This window comes from Brachycentrus maculatus, unplaced genomic scaffold (genome assembly GCF_059751285.1).
Source record: "Brachycentrus maculatus isolate JH-2025_06_01 unplaced genomic scaffold, ASM5975128v1 h1tg000039l, whole genome shotgun sequence".
NCBI lineage: Eukaryota > Metazoa > Arthropoda > Insecta > Trichoptera > Brachycentridae > Brachycentrus > Brachycentrus maculatus.
This window is the reverse complement of record NW_028280793.1, coordinates 3993900-4014428: the sequence shown is the minus strand read 5'-3', so window position 1 is coordinate 4014428 and position 20529 is coordinate 3993900. Positions and strand designations below refer to the sequence as shown.

Genomic DNA, 20529 nt, shown 5'->3' with positions numbered 1-20529 from the left:
ATACTGAAAATTACTATATATTCAGCCAAATTAAACTGTCGAAATTTTCAATAGTGCGCAATCGGAAGTACGATAAATTCAATGAAAATCGTAAACAGTATTTCCTGAAATCTAATTGGTTCATTGCTCGTTGTGAATAACGTTCCGGATTAGTTAAGGGATTACGAAGTTCGAGCGCAACGTATGACCACGGTTTCAAGCATCACCGGGTATAGGCTATATTTCAAACCTGTACATGATCAAATCAAATCAATTTATTCAATATTAAATCTATACATAACAAACATAAAAGGCGTATACATTGAAAACATAAATTAAAAAGTAAGCAAGAAGACTCTTATTAAAGATGTAAAAGAATCCCGCTTTGGAATACCCGCTCAGACACACGGAACAGATAAATATCCGGCGTGATATTGTTCAGCATAACGGTAGCTCTTCCTACAGGCATAACCTTCAGGTTGGTCCTATATACAGGAATGTGAAACAATCTATTCCGACGCTGTCTTAGGTAACTATCGGGAACATACAGACCAATGCTCCGGATAATTTCAGGATTATCGATCATACCGCGCAACAATCGATAAAAATGGTCAGAATGTATATGGTATGTTATAAAAACAAAAACTATATGTTTTTTTTCCATTTTTATTTTACTTGACCAGTGACCGGGTTTCGTCGTTACCGACATCATCAGGCTGGTGGGAGCCTAGACAAACCTAGACAGCTTGGTCGGAATGTTTGAAACAACTTATGTGTATTGAAATATAAACATAATTAAAATTTCTTTAACGTCGTTGTTCCGAAAAAAATAAAATGGTGACCGGCAGCTAATTGATTTATCGAAACAGTTATTCGGCTAGTTTTTCCGAATTCGAGATTAGAGACAATAGACAGGTCATGCAACGCGGGCCCACGGAGCCGCGCGTCGGTGGCGGTTCCAGTCGAGATGCCTTTCGGATCGAGCGTCCCGTTAGTAACCAGCTCGGCGAGAGTGGCAGTCGGCAGTACCTACCTTGTTGGCAGTACCTACCCAGTTAGCAGTACCTACCCGGTTGCCACAGGAAATACAATACTTGCTCGCGTAATGAAATTAACTCCCGTCGGCTGTCCTTTGCTCCTTGCCGATCTGTTAATTCCGAACAGCTGACCCCGCAATTAACCCCAGACGTCATCACTTCGCGCACGGGAGGATACGAATTATGAATGCACCTACGCTCCGTTTTTTATTGAGTCAACGACATGTTATATACTAACCATGGATGCTCATTCTTTACATACATACATAATTACCATGCGTGATGTCTATGTATTTACACGAGATCTCATTATAGGTGTGTAGTACAACGTTACCGAGTTTATGTCTTTATTTTACTCAGAAACTCTCCATCCAGAAACTCACTAGTATGTTTGTAAGTACACAGATGACAAGGTTAGTTCCATGTGTTATACATTTGAAATTCTTACATACATATACTTATGTAATGTTTAATGCTACACTAGTTTCATTTTCATTCCAGATTCCATTTGGATTCTGCTTATTTTAAATGATTTACTCAGAAGGTTGACTAGTTTTCTTATATGGAAAAGGCTATATTATTTACTTATTTTACAATAAAAAAATATATATTTATCTTTTATTCATCTTTGAAGAGACTATCTATGGCATTATTTCCAATTGTTGTAATAGATTGAAGGTACAACGTTTAAATAGAATAAAATTTTAACATTATTTTTTGTTTTTAAATTGAAAATAAACTGGAATTTCTTATCCTTAATATTTTCTTATTTTTAGCTCTTATTTGCATCCAATGGCGCAAAGGTCACTGCATAGTATTGATGCAGTGTTTTCTTTATTGTTAATTAGTAAGGTGGTCAGTCTTCCACTTCAGTTACCAGTCCAGGGTGGCATTAAATAAAAATATATTGAAAATAAATAATAAAAATATTCTTTTTATTTTGAACCCCATGGTGCATAGGGCACCCGGCTGTATCAACGTAGTGTTTTCTCGGTCGTTAATACATCAAGACAATATGATCAGTCCTGCGCTTTAGTAACCAGTCCAGGATGACATCAAATCAATTTTAGATTGTAAATTACTGATATTTATTTTAACCCTCAAACATTTCAAATCCAAGACCTCTAGCTTGGTAGCCAACGTGTTAACTACTTCACTACGGATGCAGAAAAATAATTTAATGCAGGTATAAAATACCATCAATAAAACACCTCACTTGTAGCCCAGTGATCTAGACAATACTAAGATGTAAAATTTGTTTACGTGTAAATTGGTTTTACTGTAAATATAGCATATTGTATAATAATAATAATAAACCATATCCGCTCCCTAGGTGGAGCATATGGAGTCCACAAACTGTCTCCAGGCTTTTTTGTCGGCTGCCAGCTCCCTTGGATCCTCCCAAGTCAGATCCACGTCCCGAAGTTCTGACGAGAACTGCCGACGAATTGTCAGCAGTGGTCGTCCTGGGCGGCGCGAACCTGATGCCTTGTAAAAGAGGCAAGCTTGATTAAGGCTCTCAGGAGGCATGCGAAGTACATGGCCAAGCCAACTGAATCGCCTTTTCTTGACGACAGTTGTAACCAAGATTTGCTGCGTCCTACGCCTTATCTCTTCATTCCTCACAAAGTCAAACCACCGCACGCCTAAAATTCTCCGCAAACACCTATTCTCAAAGCCTAGTACACGGCTGCTCTGGGCCCTTGTAAGGTGCCATGTTTCACAGCCGTATAAGAGAACAGGAGCAATGCAGGCATTGTATAGGCGGCATTTGGTCTTCACCGAGTATAAATCCGATCTCCAGACAGCCTTCATACTGTTAAATGCGGACCCTGCGAGTCCTAATCGCACTCCCAGTTCCTTTTGAAGGCTGCCATTTTCAGTCGCGTACACTCCCAAGTGCTTGAAACTCTCGACCCTTTCGATGCGCTGGTTACTCAACTTATATTGTATACTTCGCATATTGTATACTTACATCAAATCATTCGCAAGTGTCCCACTGCCATTGTAGCCTGCATATTATGCTCATTGCAGTAATGCGTAAAGTGAATGATCATTAACGTTTCATGCGATTGTTTGTCTATTGTTCTCAAATGCAGGGATTTCTATGGGTAGTAAAAGTGCAGGAATGCAGTGAGCACACTTCGCATACAGGTAAATGGAAGATATTAGATACAGCAGTGGCGAGCATAGAGTCTTCAATCAGGGAAGGCAGTCGTGATGGATAATAAAAAGGTCGTCTAAAGTTTTTTATAAAAAGTCAATTGAATATTTTATATATTTTGTATTATTTGTTCAGGAATTTTACAGCTTTACATTAAAAAAAGTGAAAACTTGGCACAATCAGGTATGTCAAATACTTGAAAGCGGCCGGGTCAGGAGTCGTAATGATTGTCGGGTATGTATGAGGAGACGCATGAATGTAGAAGAGGCGAAGAATGTTTGCAAAGATAGAGTGGTGTGGCGTTCGATTCTCTCTGCCTACCCTTGCGGGGAAGCGGTGAGATGGTTAGTTAGTTTTATAGTAAAAAATAGTTACATTAATAAAAATAAAGCCAATTATACAATTCCACATTTATGTTATAAGAACGATCAAAAACATTAAGAGATAAAAAAAAGAGTAGGAGTGTGTGTGTGTGTGTGAGTGAGAAAGGGAGTAAAAGGGTAAGGATATGGTATAAAAAATAGATTTTGCAGGAAGGAGAAGGAAAGGAGAGGAATTAATGAGAGTGGTTAAAGGATTTTTTTCTACGTAAGAAGATTAAAAATAAGAATATATTTATAAGTATAAATATATTTTTATTTTTAATATATTATTTATATGTTAACCCGTGAATTGGTGAATTAATGGACGTATCAATATTTGTAACAAGGTTCACTCAAAAATGGGATCCAGTCAGTTAACTATTTTTGCTCTAAAGTTAAGTAGGTGCCACTAATGCGCCTATATGGTTCGCAGTGTAAGGTGAGGTAGGCATTGCTTTTGTGCGTATGTGGAATTTACGCCCCTGAAACAGAAGTATACAATACAATAAATACTTACAATAGAATAAATTTATGAAAAAGATTTTAATTTGTACTTTAACACTATATAGTAAATAAAAACACCTAGTTAAGGACAGATAAAACAAGACATAAATAACAATATGTGCCAAGGAAGTAATTTTTACAAACACATTAAATTTATATTTTTTACTAGAGGTAGATTATAAAATTTTTAAAATGTGAAAGGTAAAGATTGATAAACGAAAAACAAATCTGGAAGGATTACCAACGTATGAAAACTATTGAAAAATACGGAAGAATTGTAGAAATTGCTAATAAGTATTTTTAAAGTACCTACTGATCTATTTTAAATCATTTATATGGTAAAATCTGTGTCAAGGTTATTTTTAAGTAATTTGTGTATTATGGAATTTTTGTTTGTTTGGTAAACATGGATTTATTATTATTTACACAATTCGCTCACTCCTTTCAAGAACGTCATAAATCAAAAATTGTCAATTTCCAGTTGTGCATGTTTTCAGAATGCCCAGAAAATGTACTATATCCCAGAAAAAGAGGCATATTTTCAACTTAATATTTATCCCCGCTACAGGGCAGAAAGTGTTGTTTTTGCATTTCGAAGAAAAGGTTTTATTTAAAAAAAAATTTTAAATATACTAAATATTTTTCAAATGGAGAAGAAGCCTTTAGGTTTTACCTAAAAAGATCTTTTGCACAGTAAAAAGTTAAATAAGTGTCTTGATTTTTAATACATCGTGTTATATTTTTAAACTTTAAAAACTTCTCCTGAAAAATCAAGTTTTTTGATTTATGACGTTCTTGAAAGGAGTGAGCGAATTGTCGTCGTGTGCTACTTTAGTTTTTAATCAAGCCGATACAACATTATTTATGAAAGAAGTTGTGATATTAGATATTATTGTGTTTATAAGCGATTACGATTTGATTATTTCCACCGATCGATCTCGAGGCATTTGAAATTCCTTCATTTACGAGGTCATTATTTTACTATGATTAATCTTGTCCGTATTTTGTGGTGAATATAATCTGAGTCCTTGCACAATTCACTCTACCACATCCTGAGTGTCATTTCCTCAGTAAGTAAGAAAGATAAAAAATGCGTGTCACAACTGAAACTAAAGCTGACAAGACTTGCAATGATATGGCATTGTTTCCTTTTTTGTATTGTAACAAGTACTGCGCAAGTACCAACACCCATCTACCTTTAATTTTGTGTATTTTAATTTCACGATTTCATTTAATTGTTTATTTTCTAGTTCCCAATAAAGTCCCTATTTATATATTTATTGTATTGTATTGTATAGCGACACGTTTTTCGTGCTTCTATAATACGAGTAATACGGGTAAACGTTGTTACCTTTTTTGTATTGAAACAAATACCAAGAAGTCCCACCATACCTTTGATTAATCTACGTGTATTAATTTCACAATTTTATTTATTTGTTTTATTTTTAGTTTCCAATGAGGTCCCTATTCATATTTAGTGACATGTTTTCGTGCTTCTATAATACGAGTATTATTAAATAACACATATAAACATTGTTTCTTTTTTGTATTAAATCAAGTACCGAGAAGTACCATAATACCTTCAATTAATCTACGTATTTTAATTTCACAATTTAATTTAGTTGTTTTATTTTTAGTTTCCAATAAGGTCCCTTTTTATATTTATTAACATGTTGTCGTGCTTCTGTATAACGAGTAATATTAAATAACACATTTGAACAATGTTTATTTTTTTGTTGTATTGTAACAAGTACCGAGAAGTCCCATAATACCTTCAATTAATGTTTGTATTTTCACTTAATTGTTTTTTTTAGTTTCCAATATGGTCCCTATTTATATTTAGTGACATGTTTCGTGTCGCTATAATACGAGTAATATTTAATAACGCGGGTAAACATAATAAATAACGATTCCTTGATCCACCGGAGCGAAAAATGTGTATCCGGTTTGAAGAAAGGGTAGACTGCATGTTGGATGACTACTGTGTTCTTTCGTTTCACGCATAAAATATTATTTTATTAAGCTCTTTTTTTACAAAAGAGTACAAAATACAAAACCGTATAAATTAAATATTCTAAAGATTAGGTCTATCTCGATAAATTAAAAAAATATATATATAAAACCTTTGGTTAGCGCACGTATTTTTTGAGATCTTTCTCAAACAAAGCGTTTACTTGGACGACCGGCTTTTTAGAATTGGACAATTCATAGATTCGCTTAAATATGTATTTATAAAAACATATCTAAACGAATCTATGAATTAAGTATTTCTAAAAAATTGATGGTCCAAGTAAACATGTGTTTATAAATATATATCTAAGCGAACTATGAATTGCCCATTTCTAAAAAGCCGATGGTCCAAGTAAACATGTGTTTATAAATATATATCTAAGCGAACTATGAATTGCCCATTTCTAAAAAGCCGATGGTCGAAGTAAACATGTGTTTTTAAATACATATCTAAGCGAATCTATGAATTGCCCATTTCTAAAAAGCCGATAGTCCGAGTAAACATATGTTTTTAAATACATATCTAAGCGAATCTATGAATTGCCCATTTCTAAAAAGCCGATAGTCCGAGTAAACATATGTTTTTAAATACATATCTAAGCGAATCTATGAATTGCCCATTTCTAAAAAGCCGATGCTCCAAGTAAACGCTATGCATGAGAAAGATCTCAAAGAATACATGCAGTAACCAAAGGTTACATGGTTAAATGTCATTTACCAGTGGGTGATCTTCATTACGACAATTTTCCACCTAAAATTTGGTAATTAAATAGCAGCTGGTTAGTTAGTTGGTCCCGCGGTTAATATTGTCATGCTGTCGTGTGGACCACATAACATAATACTTTCCTTCTTCACAATGAAAAAATACACGCAAAAATAATATGTGATAACGTTCTGAGAATTTTTAAATTCTTTTGTAAATTGACTCGATGAAAAATTGCGCCCGTTCATGTAAAACTTCTTTTGCTGTAACAGAATCGGATTAGATGAAACCAATTTATTTTATTATTTTAATTTAAAACCTTAAGGTGAAATGTGCAAGTCTATAAGGTTTATATGGCGTATTAATTAAATAATAAACAATAATAATAAAACAGCGCAGCAACATAACTCAAACACCTACTTAAAAGTGGGCAATTTTTACTGAACTATTAGGACGATTTTGAACAGGAACGAAAGTTATTAATCGGTAGCCTTTTTTCATCAGATTTTTTTTTTCGAATGATCATTTGATTAATAAATTCGACCTTTTCATATTATTAGTCAAATAACTTGTTAAAACTGGGGCACTGGACTAAATTTTAAATTTTTTTGACGTTATTTTCATAAGAAAAATCTTGATTGTGAAAAGACTGACGATCAAAATGTTTTCAATCCTTTTAGTAAAACAGTTGATTTTTTACGTGAAATTAAATAATTTTTGATTAAATACATGATATAAAATAATTTTTGGTGTACATACATGATATTTAATAATTATTTAAAACGTGATATTAAATCAATTTCATATACAAGACAATTGGTCCAATTATTATAACTGCTATGTAAGAATGAGTAATAACGATATAAACACCAGTACGTTTATTGAAGGTATTAAGTACTTTCTTATTACTTTATATGCGTGACAAATATAATTACCTATTATTAATACCACGGGAGACAACCTGTAATTTTGATAAGAATAGAAAATAGTTACAGAACGTTGACTTAAAATCATTACTCAGGACAAGAGCGTGACAAAATTGATTGATATGAAACATCGCATCGTCTCATGATGCACACGGTCATTTGAGGGCACATAAATATGAGCACCTGCGAGTAGGTTCGAATACTTACCTACCTACCATCTACATCCGTTTTCCGAATTCGGAATTTTAGGATAAATGTATATGTGTGTCTGTATTTTTTTGAATTTATGAAAATAAAAGAACAAATATTATTCATTCAAAATTTTCAATTTCAAGTTCAAAAATAGAATTATAATATATTAATAGATAATAATTCCCCATTCCAAGTAAACCAATCCAATGTTTCGGAATATCGAATTCAGAATATTTTCTCCTCGGAAAAAAACGTACCTACGCGGGCACAGTTTTCTTGCATTCGGAATACCGAATTCGGAAATGTGACGTGTGCGGGAATCGTATATAATATGGCGCGTGCTTTCTTTTGGTTTGTCTTAGCGACTGAACACGCTAACAGAATGCCAGAGCCGGTATTAAATAATTCATTACAATTAAATTGTAATTACTTTATCTACTTCTATATCTACTTGCGCCTCTTGTGGTTAGCGTGTTTGGCTATCATGTTGGAGGTCCTGGATTCAATTTCCAGGGGGACCAACATAATTTTTTAAAATTTTATCAATCTACTACTTGTTCAAAATCACCCTGGTACCTTCAGGTAGGTACCTGCTTTTCAGAGCAGGACTGATCAACATGCCTTCAGTTAAATAACGATCAATGTAACACTGCATATGTGTGATGCGGTGGTGCCCTATGCACCAATTGGTGCAGATAACAATTGGGGTGATACCTACTTTCTCAGGGTTAAAATAGTTTATTCAATTCAATTTATTCAATAATTAATATATACATTACAAACTAACATTTAAGGCGTATACATTATAAAAAAATCAGATTTAAAAGTAAGCAAGAAGACTCTTGTTAAATGTGTAGAAGAATCCCGCTCCGGAAAACTGCTTCGGACACATGGAACAGATCAATATTATTATTCTATTTCTTCAATTTATTCTATTTCTGTACCTACTTACATATTTATGTCCCCTTTTCTTTGAAACTCATATTTAAGTCAGGACTTTTTATTGTTAATGGAGCCAACATTCAAATTGTGTACATAAGTGCATACAAATGGAGAGGGTTTCACATTTCTCCTTAAAACCTTTTTATCTATTTTTTTACATCTTTAGAGTGAAGAGCAAGGAAATAACAATTTGTACCAACTTTTTTTCTGCGACCATAAGTGTCCTTTTACAATATCTTTACCACCGATCAAAGCAAAAATATTTTTTACCTTTCATATAATAAGTCTACATACATTAATATAATAATAAAACGCTTATCCGCACCCCAATGGTGCATAAGGCACTGTGTCATATTAACGCAGTCTTATCTTAATCAGTATCGATACAGAACTATCCGTTGACAACTGTAGTTTGGACAAATCTGAAAATATAAAATAATAAATGGATTTAAAATAGAACAATTAGTACTCAATTAACTGCAACCAATACCACAGATACACTTTTTAGAATCTCTCTCTAACCCTTATCCGCACCCCAGTGGTGCATAAGGCACTGTGTCATATTAACGCAGTCTTATCTTAATCAGTTACACATGAAGGAAAGGTGATCAGCCCTCCGCTTCAGGTACCAGTCCATGGTAATATTGAATAAATATTACAGTGAAAAAATCACTTATATTTATTTTTACCCCCCTTGGGAATCGAACCCGGGACCTCCAGAACGGTAGCCGAGCGTGCTGACTATTACACTACGGAGGCGGACATTACATACATTAAAGTGCTCCCAAAATATGCTTTTCTGTAAAGTAATAATTTAAAAAAATGTATGTATGTTTCTAGTCCTGCTCTGTTTTTAACATGCACAAGAGCAATAGTAATCTTGAAACAGTGCATGAGTGCACTTGCTGGGTTATATGAAACACGCCTTGTATGAGCAAATGAGTTCATCTGGTCCAATGGGATCACATAAAGATAAAACTAATTATAACATCATTTCCATTGCTTAGATTTTACAGTATAAATTATCCACATAATAGCTACATTAAATGGGAGCAATGGCACATTAGAATTTGTTAAATATTTTTTTGATAAATATATCAAATAAATAAATATATTTTTTAATGTTCACAAAATGATAACTGCCAAATGTTTTTTTAGGTTTTTCAAAGAAAAAATTTAATTACATCCATAATGAGTAACAGATGTGGTTGTCAATAATCGGTAGAATTGGTGAATGTTACATGCGTGTAAAGTGATCACTTAAACCAACCTATGACGGTCGTCAGCCCCGTAAATGCCCAGACTTCCATATTTTTCTTCGTCTTTGATGAGATGTCAAAAAATAAATGTAATACCTATGTTAACTTATTTCTATTGCAGGGTAATGATCAAAATAAAATCCTGTTGACAAGTGCAGATACTCCACCGCCGGTAGTGAAAGAAATTCCTGATATCCGATTGGTAGATGGACCTTCTATACTTGCCGGGAGAGTGCAGCTTCTTCACAATGAAGAATGGAGATCGGTCTGCACCAATTCCAGAAAGTAAGTTTATCTAACCTAAACTTAACTGCATATACACACATTGCTCACTCCTTTCAACAATGTCATAAATCAAAAATTGTGAATTTTCAGTTGTGCATGTTTTCAGAATCCCCAGAAAATGTACTATATCCTAGCAAAAGTGGCATATTTTGAACTTAATATTTACCCGCTACAGGGCAGAAAGTGTTGTTTTTGTATTTTTAAGAAAACGTATTCTATAATTATTTTTTTTAAATATACTAAATATTTTTCAAACACAGAAAAAACATTCAGGTTTTACCTAAAAAGATCTGTTGCACAATAAAAAGTTCAATAAGTGGCCTGATATTTATTTTTCATACATTTCATTATATTTTTAAACTTTAAAAATGATCTCTTGAAAAACAAAGTTTTTTAAGAGCAGTGAGCGACATGTGTAATAATTTAAAATAATAATATTACTGCAACATCTCTGATCAATGGTATGATCAAATCATGAAAGCAAAAATGAGATTGCAATAATTTATTCTTCCATATACCTATCTTGCCTTTGAGATGTATGTTAGGTTGCATGGGTGAAGAAAAAAATTCGGCAAAATATTACAATATTCTTTCCTTTCTGCCTTTCCAATTGAAAAGATAACAAAGAAGTGATTTGTTAGTGAAAAAAATATTTACTTTATTTACACCCAGGTGTTAATGATCTATAATTTATAAAAAATCCTTCTTTACCTGCACAATGCACAAATAAAACTATATATAGTAACAGCAATGTAATATTTTTTCCCAATTACAGTTGGACCCGATACGACATGGAGACCGCCTGCCGCCAACTTGGATTCCATGGCGGAGAATTCTTCAACTGGATAGATAGGCAACCGGGAAGAAAACCTCGACTTTTGTACGAGGAACCGAGGTGTAAAGGAACAGAATCAGAAATCACCCAGTGCAGTTGGAGCTCTAGGCAACTAGGATCGGGTGTCTGCGACTACCATCCCGATCTCGGCATCAAGTGTTTAGACATACACGAAAATGGTGATCGTGTACGAACCACCAAATACTGGAGGGGTATTAGATTTGAGAATGCCCAATTTGAAAGAATTCTCACAATGTCTAATACCTTATATGTCCCAACGTCCATGTCAAGATTATCCAACATCATAATAAAATATGCCGGAGTAGGCAGAAATAACAATGCGTCTAGTGCAATCGACGTGATGGGAGTTCCACCTGATATGAAGGATCTAGAAATTACAAATTCCGCTTATAATGGTATTAATATAACTTCGCCAAATGCCCCCGTATCAATTTCTAACTGCACAATCAGAAATAACAGAGGGTATGGAATTTATGTGAACTCAACATATGGATTATCACACGTGGACAATTGTATTATTAACGAAAATGGTGGAGATGGGATTAAATATGTCGTTCATGAAATAAACCCCAATGAAAAACATGACCGAGCAGATATATATGATTTTTGCACTTTACCTACAACAGCAAGTCAGACATTTCCTATCCAAATGTCTATTGAACAATCTAAATACTCGAATTCTGAAAGGAACTGTCACAAATATTTCTTTACCAGACCGGGACACGTACTTACACTGAATTTTATTAAATTGATGACGGATCGTAATGAATCTGCTGTGATATCAGTTTACGATGGAGGCTCTGTGAATGATAAGCTTTTGGCAACGTTCAAATTAAGAAATCATACAAGGCCACAAAGCATTATGACTACAAGAAATAAAATTTTCATCGAATATCAAGCAGAAACTAAAACGGAAATTATCGGATATATGCGATTAACATCTGGTCTGAGCAAAACGTATGATTTGAATGTGAGCAACAGTGTCATAGCTGACAATAATGGAAGAGGAATAGCTATTGAAAATCTGCGGTCACAAATTCATGTTCATAAAAGTTCCATCTCAAATAATAATCATGTAGCCGGACTTCACGTGGTTAGCGGAGTAGGCGATGTGAATGTTACAGAGAGTCGTATATCATTCAACAAAGGAGATGGTATTAATATCACCTATACCGGAGGAAACAGAAATGTGTCTTACAGTACCCTGAGTTCAAATTTAGGATATGGTGTGGCTATTTGGTTAAACAACAGTAAAGAAACAGAATACATTCATTTTAATCAGACAACTGTTATTCAATATTCAGAGGTATTTAAAAATCTGCACATAGGCATTCTCCACGGGAACTACTGCATGAATAGTTGGATAAATGTTACGTCAAATTGGTTTAATAACAGTTTAGAAGATGCGATTGATATATCTTCTTGCTGGTTTGAAACTAAAAACAATGAAATTTTAAATCTCCAAATAGGGCATAACAAATTTATACAAAGTCAAAAATTGGCTATCAAAATTCATCCGGCTTTGAATTTGAATGGAAGAATTGAATATAATCATTTTGAAAGTGGAAAATACGGAGCTATATTTATAAAAAATCAAGTAGAAAACAGACTTTACGATGAATTTGATCCACTTCCTACTAATATATTGATACAACATAATCACTTTTATTACAATCGAGGGGTATATGTTGTTAATCTTGGACTGTCACCGTACAGTCATGTACAGAAAATTCTTTTTACCAGAAACTTTTTAAAGGAAAACAGAATAAGAGAACCCTTTGATACGCTGGAACAACTTTCAAATCTAATACCCCGTAGTCGCGTTGCGGCAACAGTCGTTGTATCATCGAGCAATGTGGATATTTTCCGAAATATTTTGCATAATTCGGAATCTAACTATGAAATTGGTTCACATCTCGAAGACCAAAGTAAAATCATCAATTGTACATTCAATTGGTTAGGATTCAGCGAAGAAAGTAAGATATATGAAAGAATTTTCCATCGCAAAGATAGATACAATCTTGCAAAGATTGAATATTTACCTTACTTACTGCACAGCAGTAATCCGGCAGCTACGCAAATCAATTACAATCCTATGTTCGTTCCACAGTTTTACAAACAAGGATCAAATGTAGTCGGAGGAGAAGTGGACGGAACAGAAGTTCTCAAGCCCGGTGATTACGTTGTCGAAAGAGATATCAATATTAGACCTGGAGGAAAACTCACCTTGCAACCGGGAGTTAAGTTGAATTTTCCACCGTCAATTGGAATTATGATAGCTGGAAAACTAGATGCTCGGGGGAATTCTCCTTATGATATTACATTTACTCTTAAACAAGAAATAGTAATGATGAACAGTAATGATACATATGAAACTGATACGGAACATTACGATTCCGAAACACCCGTTATTGAAACTGAGCCATTGGTTCCTATAAGATTACTCGGAGGAAAAACATCCAACGAAGGTCGCTTGCAAGTGCGCATCGATAACCATTGGGGAACAGTTTGCAATTACAAATGGAGTATCATTAATGCTGCTCTGGTATGCCATCAGTTAGGGTTGGTTTTAAATCCGGATGATTGGTTTATGGAACGAAATCAAATTCCGAATGCTGGCACTTCCGAAGATATCATACTGTCTAATGTTGAATGCACCGAATTTGACAATGATATAACCCTTTGTAAGTCGGAAAGCAAAGACGAGTTTGAAAACTCATGTACTCACGACCAAGATGTCGGTGTTAGATGTTACGATTTGTCTTGGGCTGGCTTGAGATTTGGTGTACTGGCGGAACGAGCTGATTTACAATTTATCAATATTGAAAAAGCTGGTTTATTAGATTATACCACTAACACTTTTAAACCGGCTCTTCAAATTGATTTTGCCCGACACAGTTTAGAAAGTGTACGAGTCTCGGATAATTTACAAGATGGCTTAGGAATATTATATTCAGATTTGTATGGAGCGGATGCTATTAATATTGTGAAAAACTCAGAATTTTCCAACAACAAAGGCAATGGAATAAGTTTCAAACAATTAGGACTTAAAGTGTACGGTTCAGTAATTGAAAATAATAACTTGGCTGGTATAAGTCACGATCAACAGATATCTGGAATACAGCAAAGAGAACTAGCCGGATGGTTCAATATGGCACCAGATTTTAACATTGCGGATTCAAATTACCATCCCATCGTATTTCCAGAATATGCAACTGATATTTCATTGGAAAATGGTGAAACTCGTTACATTGTAACTTCCAAAGTGTCAAAGCCTTCTATAAAGAAAACATACAATGTTAAATGTCACCCAGGATATGTCATCGGGATCCAATTACTAAATCCAATTCACAATTACTCCACCGAGAGAATATGCATATACGATTCACCGAATATGAATTACGACAGTGAGCAGTGGTGCCTTAAAAGAGATTTATCAATTTTTCCAACAACGAGTAGCAGCTATGGCATTACAATAGACTATGAAAGTGGTGAAAATGGTTTAGGAGGGGTTGTGTTGATCATCAGCGCAGTGGTTGCTCCGGTACAAGATATTAAAAGAAAAATTGTAAAAGGTGCCATTCCAATGCTGACAGTTACTTCTACTAAAATCAAGCGAAATAATCAAGGCATCAAGTCATCTTATTACAACAGATACTTAAATGAAATCGGAGACCATTTCTTAAGAAAAGCTAATGAAACGATAAAATTGATAAATTGCGAGATATCTCACAATATCGGAGAAGCTATATTCATACACACTCCATTCTGGGATATACATGAAAGTAACATGTCCGAAATAACATTTATGATTAATAATACTTTAATAACTGACAATGGAAGGGGTATCGTACAATTCGCAAGAGATCTTAGAAGTTCAAATAATCTGTATCACTATATAATGCAAGACAATTCCATAGAAAGAAATCATCGGGGAGGATTTGAAGTCAGCCTCCCTTATGTGTGGCAATACAACGAAAACTTTACGCATTCAATCTACATGAATAATAACACTTGGCGTAATAATGAAATCTATGAATTTATAATTGATGGTCACTATTCCTCTGTAAATATTACAGACAATATGTTCTCAGATAATGTTTGCAAAAATGGTCTCATCTCTATCAGAGGAATGGAGAAACAAATGAAAATAAAGAGAAACAAAATAGAACGCAATAATGGAAAATTTATGGTAGAATTTAGAGCTGACAGTCAAAGTGAAATAGTCGGGGAAGTTAAGGCAACATTTAAATTTAACGAAATTAAATACAACAAATATATAACTCATTTCCGAAAGGGATTCCACCAGTTGACGGCTGAACCAACCTTTGTTGTTGGATTTAGTGGAATACAAAAAGTGAAAATAAATAGAAATCTTTTTGGCAATAATGCTTTGGATTACAATTTGGTAGCTGGAATAAAGACAGCTAAAATCAATAACCAATTAGATGTTTCCGAAAACTGGTGGGGATATAATGATGAAGCATTAATCAAGAAGGGTGTTTTTGATTTTGATGATTGGAATAATCACGCAGTTGCAAACTTCCGACCGTACCTAACCGAAGATTCATTTGAATCAAGTATCTCAGTATCGTTTGAAACACCTACTACTCCTAATTTGGATGATTTGGGTGGTCGTCTAATTGAAAATGCTGTTCTTTATAGAAAAGATACACCGTACATTATAAAATCTGATATAACGGTAATGCCGGGAGCAACACTCACAATTTCGCCCGGGGTAGTCATGGAGTTTATGCCAAATGTTGGAATTCTAGTATTGGGAACATTAGTGGCACAAGGCTTGAAAGGTTATGAAATTCAAATGAGACCTTATTCTCATGGGGGTAATGTTAAAAATAATAACATAGAAAAGAGACACATTCACTATTCACAATATGGAAAAACAGCCGATATAACAAAGCGCCATTTAGAAGAATTGGTTGCCCAAGACTCGATAAGACTTTGTACCGGAAGAAACTGTTCTATAAATGATTATTTTATCAATCAAACTAACGAAGGTTTTCTAGAATATTACAACCGCACCACTCTGCAATGGGTACCCATGTGCGATCAGAGGTTCACAGAGCGCAATGCTCAGGTGGTTTGCAGAGAGCTCGGCTTCGATCCCATAAATGTGTTCTTCGATTATGACCGAAGGATAGAGTTCCATAGTAATTCATTATCTAGAGTTTGGTCATGGCCAGAACCCCTACAGTGCAAGGGCACGGAAGATCGCTACGAGGATTGTCCTATCAGATTGAATGGACAGCTTTACGGGCACCGACACGAGTGCAAGTGGGATTCTGACTTTGTGTTTATTCATTGTGGCTCAAGAAATTTGGATTCGTCTCAGAATTACTGGGGGGGAGTTCGGTTTGCCAATTTCGACTTTGAGTATAATTTGTACGAACACAGAATTCATGATATTCACACTCATGAGACAGTGAGGAAAATTGAAAGCGTTATGGAGTATGTGAACATAACTGGTGCCGGTATTCTACATAATGAGAAATCTCCGGCTATTCAAAGTATTTTAAAGAGTCCGAGAATAAATTTTGTAAATATTTCTCAATCGGCATCTCACGGAATTAACTTGATCTCTCCGAGCGACACAATTAACTTAATGTTCAACGAAGTCCAAGATTCTCTAGGTGTCGGAATGAGTATAGTTTCACTCACAGGAGAAGGACGTGAATCCGATGAATCCAGTTTTACTCCTTTGAAATCTCTCAATTTGCCGTATCATCTGTTTTCAGTAATAGATATCTGCGATACCACCAAGGAGATCATAATAGAGGAAAGGGTACTCATATATTTCAAATACGACAACAACCCTGTAAATTGTGTGAAGATATTCAATAGTATGTACAGAGTTAAACCGTTTGGCTTTAGATTAATTCAGTTCAATCTGTTTAATCATACCCAAATATACGGGAAACGAGATTCAATCACCCTGTATGATGGAGACATATATAATGTGTCAGCGCCTATTCTCGCCCATTTGGAAAATGGATCTCCGCATGAAAAGAAATTGTTCAAAACCACCGGACCAAGTCTCAGCATAAGATTGTTTGCAAACGGGGCATCTGCAAAACACGGATTCTTCGCAGAAGTTGTAACACTTCCCATTTCTGCTATTGGATTTAGTGAGTTTAATCACATTCTGTTATTTATTTTGGATCAGTGATTTCTTTATCGAATCGAATTTTAATTTTCATTTACTTACAGATCGTGATGTTCAACATAATGTTTCATACAGCACATTCAGCAGAAATAATGAAGGTGCTTTGAGTTATTATTCTGCAGGAGAAGTTAATCCTATAATCACGGTGGAAAGGAATCAGTTTACTGATAATTGTAACAAACTATATGGCAATTTTACATCCTGCGACTCTAGTATCGATATGGATATACAGAATACGCAAACATTCTACTTCAGGGTAAGGAAAATTATTAATTTAATAAATTTTATCTTACAACGAGAAATTGAAAAACAATACTGATTGTACTTTTTTTTTATATTGCAGAGCAATTTAGTAAGAAACAATGTTGGAGGACTTTCACTCCGTGCGGATTCGAGAGGTTCGGCTACATCTCTCAAGGGATGGATACATAATAATCTCTTTTTTGATAACCAGCATTTACCGGCACTAAAAATAGAAGGTAAAAATATTTCAATGACACTTTTAAAACTATCTCAAACAAATAACATCATCACATGTTAATCCGCTGCAAGACAAGTGGTATGTGTATGTTGCTAAGTGCATGCATTCTCAAGGATAATGAAGAACTGAAAAACTCCATCATAACTCCCCAGTCTGGCCATCTAATATCTGCAAAGGGCACACATGTCCTCTTTCATCTGCCTTTTTTTTCAAAAATTATTTCTGTTTTTTTTTTTGCTCACTAAAAAGTAAGTGTACCAAACCTAATTAAGAGTTTATTTTACTGTAATATTTTATTTCATAATACTAATTGTAAATTATTTAATTATCCAGGTCGTCAGTCTTCGCCATACCAAGAAGTAATAATTTATCGCAACTATTTCACTCGAAATAGAACTCCATTCAAAGATGTAATAGTTCTGAGACAAGTTGTATCAAATTTCACGATGAACTATGTACACGCAAATACAGGTTTAAGGATCCTACAAGTTTCAGGTTTTGACAGAGTCCGACTTCCTATTTATCAGACAACGTCTCACAATGGATTTTACAAGTAAGAATAAATATTTTTTATCAAAGGAATTATTGTAGATACTCTAATCATCTAATAAAATACAAAAAAATGATTACTTAATTATACACTTTTACAAAATTCCTCACCTTTGATTTCCATGTTCCCGTTAAACCAAACTCTACACCTTCACCTGCCCCCTTCCAGTATTACCCCACCTACCTCTATCAGTACCTAAATTATTGATTGTTAGTTTGTATTTTCACCTGATGAAGAGATCTGTAGTTCTGAAAACTAGTAGTGTTTACATTAATAAACTCACAAGTGGTCTTGTACAAGTGTTTTATTTTTATATATTAATATTAATAAGGTTTACTAGAAAAAAAAATGTATTTATTATAAATTTGTTAATCGAAAAAAGACATTCAAAAATGTAATTTAAAAATGAAATCAATTAAAATGGGTATGCCAGTAGGGGGTCAGTATCATCTGTCAAGGCTCCGAACGCACTGGAACCTGTACAGATCTATTGAGATATAGTTATGCTCTTTTTCCATTTTAGAAATTATGCATTGGACCGAGAGGGAAGGGCTACAGTAGTAGCTGGTACAGCAGGACAACATTACGTGGACAACATATTCTTCAATCCGGATAATGATTACGAGATGATTACAGTCAATCAATCTTTGTGAGTATTTGCTGTAGAATATAAATCCATTGATGAAATATTTAATAACAATACATACATTTAGACTGGTATCTGATACTCATCGTATATAAGTATAAACTCAATAACTCAAACAACTGCAGACTTTTCCTGAACGCAACTCCAAAAAAAATGCTCTCATATGCAGACATGGTTGATTGCACACTACAAAAAAAAACAGTGATTCTGTATGATTCATTTAAGCTTTACATGGCAGTATAGTGATTCTACATGAACCCAGACCTTATGGTTATTCACACTATTAAATGTTTTTGAAACACTGATGGATCTTCAGTAGTTGGATTTTTTATAGAATTATAGATTTATTGAGTTCTACCTTCTGATTTACCAAACTTTAAAATTTTAGATAGTGAATGATTAATATTTTCATAATTTAATAAGTAGTTTGTAATGTTGAACAAATAGTTGATATTGTCCAAGGTAGTAATTGAGCATTATACAATGCTGAGGGTTTGATTTAAACATATACAGTAAAAACCTACTTTATGGTGATTTATTTTTATATCGCAGTATTAGGATTCCTTAAGATTTGCAAGCGGTATTGGTATTTTTCGATGTAGTTTAATACCTTTAAAGTATGTGTAAAGATATATGTATGAAGATTGCTTCGTTTAATGTTGTTTCTTTCAGTACAATTATTGGAACATATCCCATGCGCTAAGCGGGGCCTTGTTGTATAATTATTTACATTAGTATTTACTATAAAACAATTAAAATTTTAATTTAAGAAAAAATAAAGAATGGTTTTGAAGATATTATTTTTGTTTGTGGAGAGGATTCTCATATCTGAAGATTTTATAAAGAAAAAATTGGTTTTAATTGAAATGATATTCCTTAATTTTCTATTATATATTTCAAAAGTTCATAATATATCATTAGGGTATTAAAGTAGTAAGTAGGTACATATTTTAAAAACATATTTTGATGGGTGATTGTTCAATATATTTATGTAAGAAATTGTTTAACAAAAATTCATTTCCTTTGCATGTATTGCTTCCTGCATGTGTTCATCGCCTTCTAGATTTGTTGACAGTAATCCAAATGTGTTCAGGTATGTAATAATACTAATTTACATTTGTATCTAATTTATTTGTATTTCATATTTCATGTACATGACATATTTAATAATAAATAAAAACATGCTCCCATAATTTTTGGGTGTAAAATCAAAAGGGCCAGTTACAGTAATCAATTTTAATGTGTTAATGATTTGATAATCATTAAAAATTTATCAAACTACCTCATATAGAAATGCATAAACGGAAACCAGAAGTGAAAATATTTACTGACCATAAAAATAATTTTTTGTTTTTGATAACTATAAAATATTGCAAAGAAATTTATTGCGAAGAGGCCCTTTTGCTTCTATATCCCTCACTCCATTTTTGACAAGATTACTGATGAGAC

At 33.8% G+C, this 20529-nt stretch overlaps 1 protein-coding gene across 2 annotated transcripts in view; it reads left to right on the top strand.

Moving 5' to 3' along the window:
* bark (C-type lectin domain-containing protein bark beetle) overlaps window positions 1-20529 on the top strand; it is a 31371-nt gene that overhangs the window by 6104 nt on the left and 4738 nt on the right. Inside the window, exons 2-8 of one of the 2 annotated variants that reach the window (XM_088277183.1) lie at window positions 10200-10363; window positions 11139-17365; window positions 17448-17659; window positions 17747-17882; window positions 18218-18437; window positions 18958-19083; window positions 20144-20173. In XM_088277183.1, the coding sequence (XP_088133309.1) occupies window positions 10200-10363; window positions 11139-17365; window positions 17448-17659; window positions 17747-17882; window positions 18218-18437; window positions 18958-19083; window positions 20144-20173 (7115 nt within the window). The remainder of the gene's footprint in view (window positions 1-10199; window positions 10364-11138; window positions 17366-17447; window positions 17660-17746; window positions 17883-18217; window positions 18438-18957; window positions 19084-20143; window positions 20174-20529) is intronic. The other variant, XM_088277184.1, reaches the window with a different exon arrangement.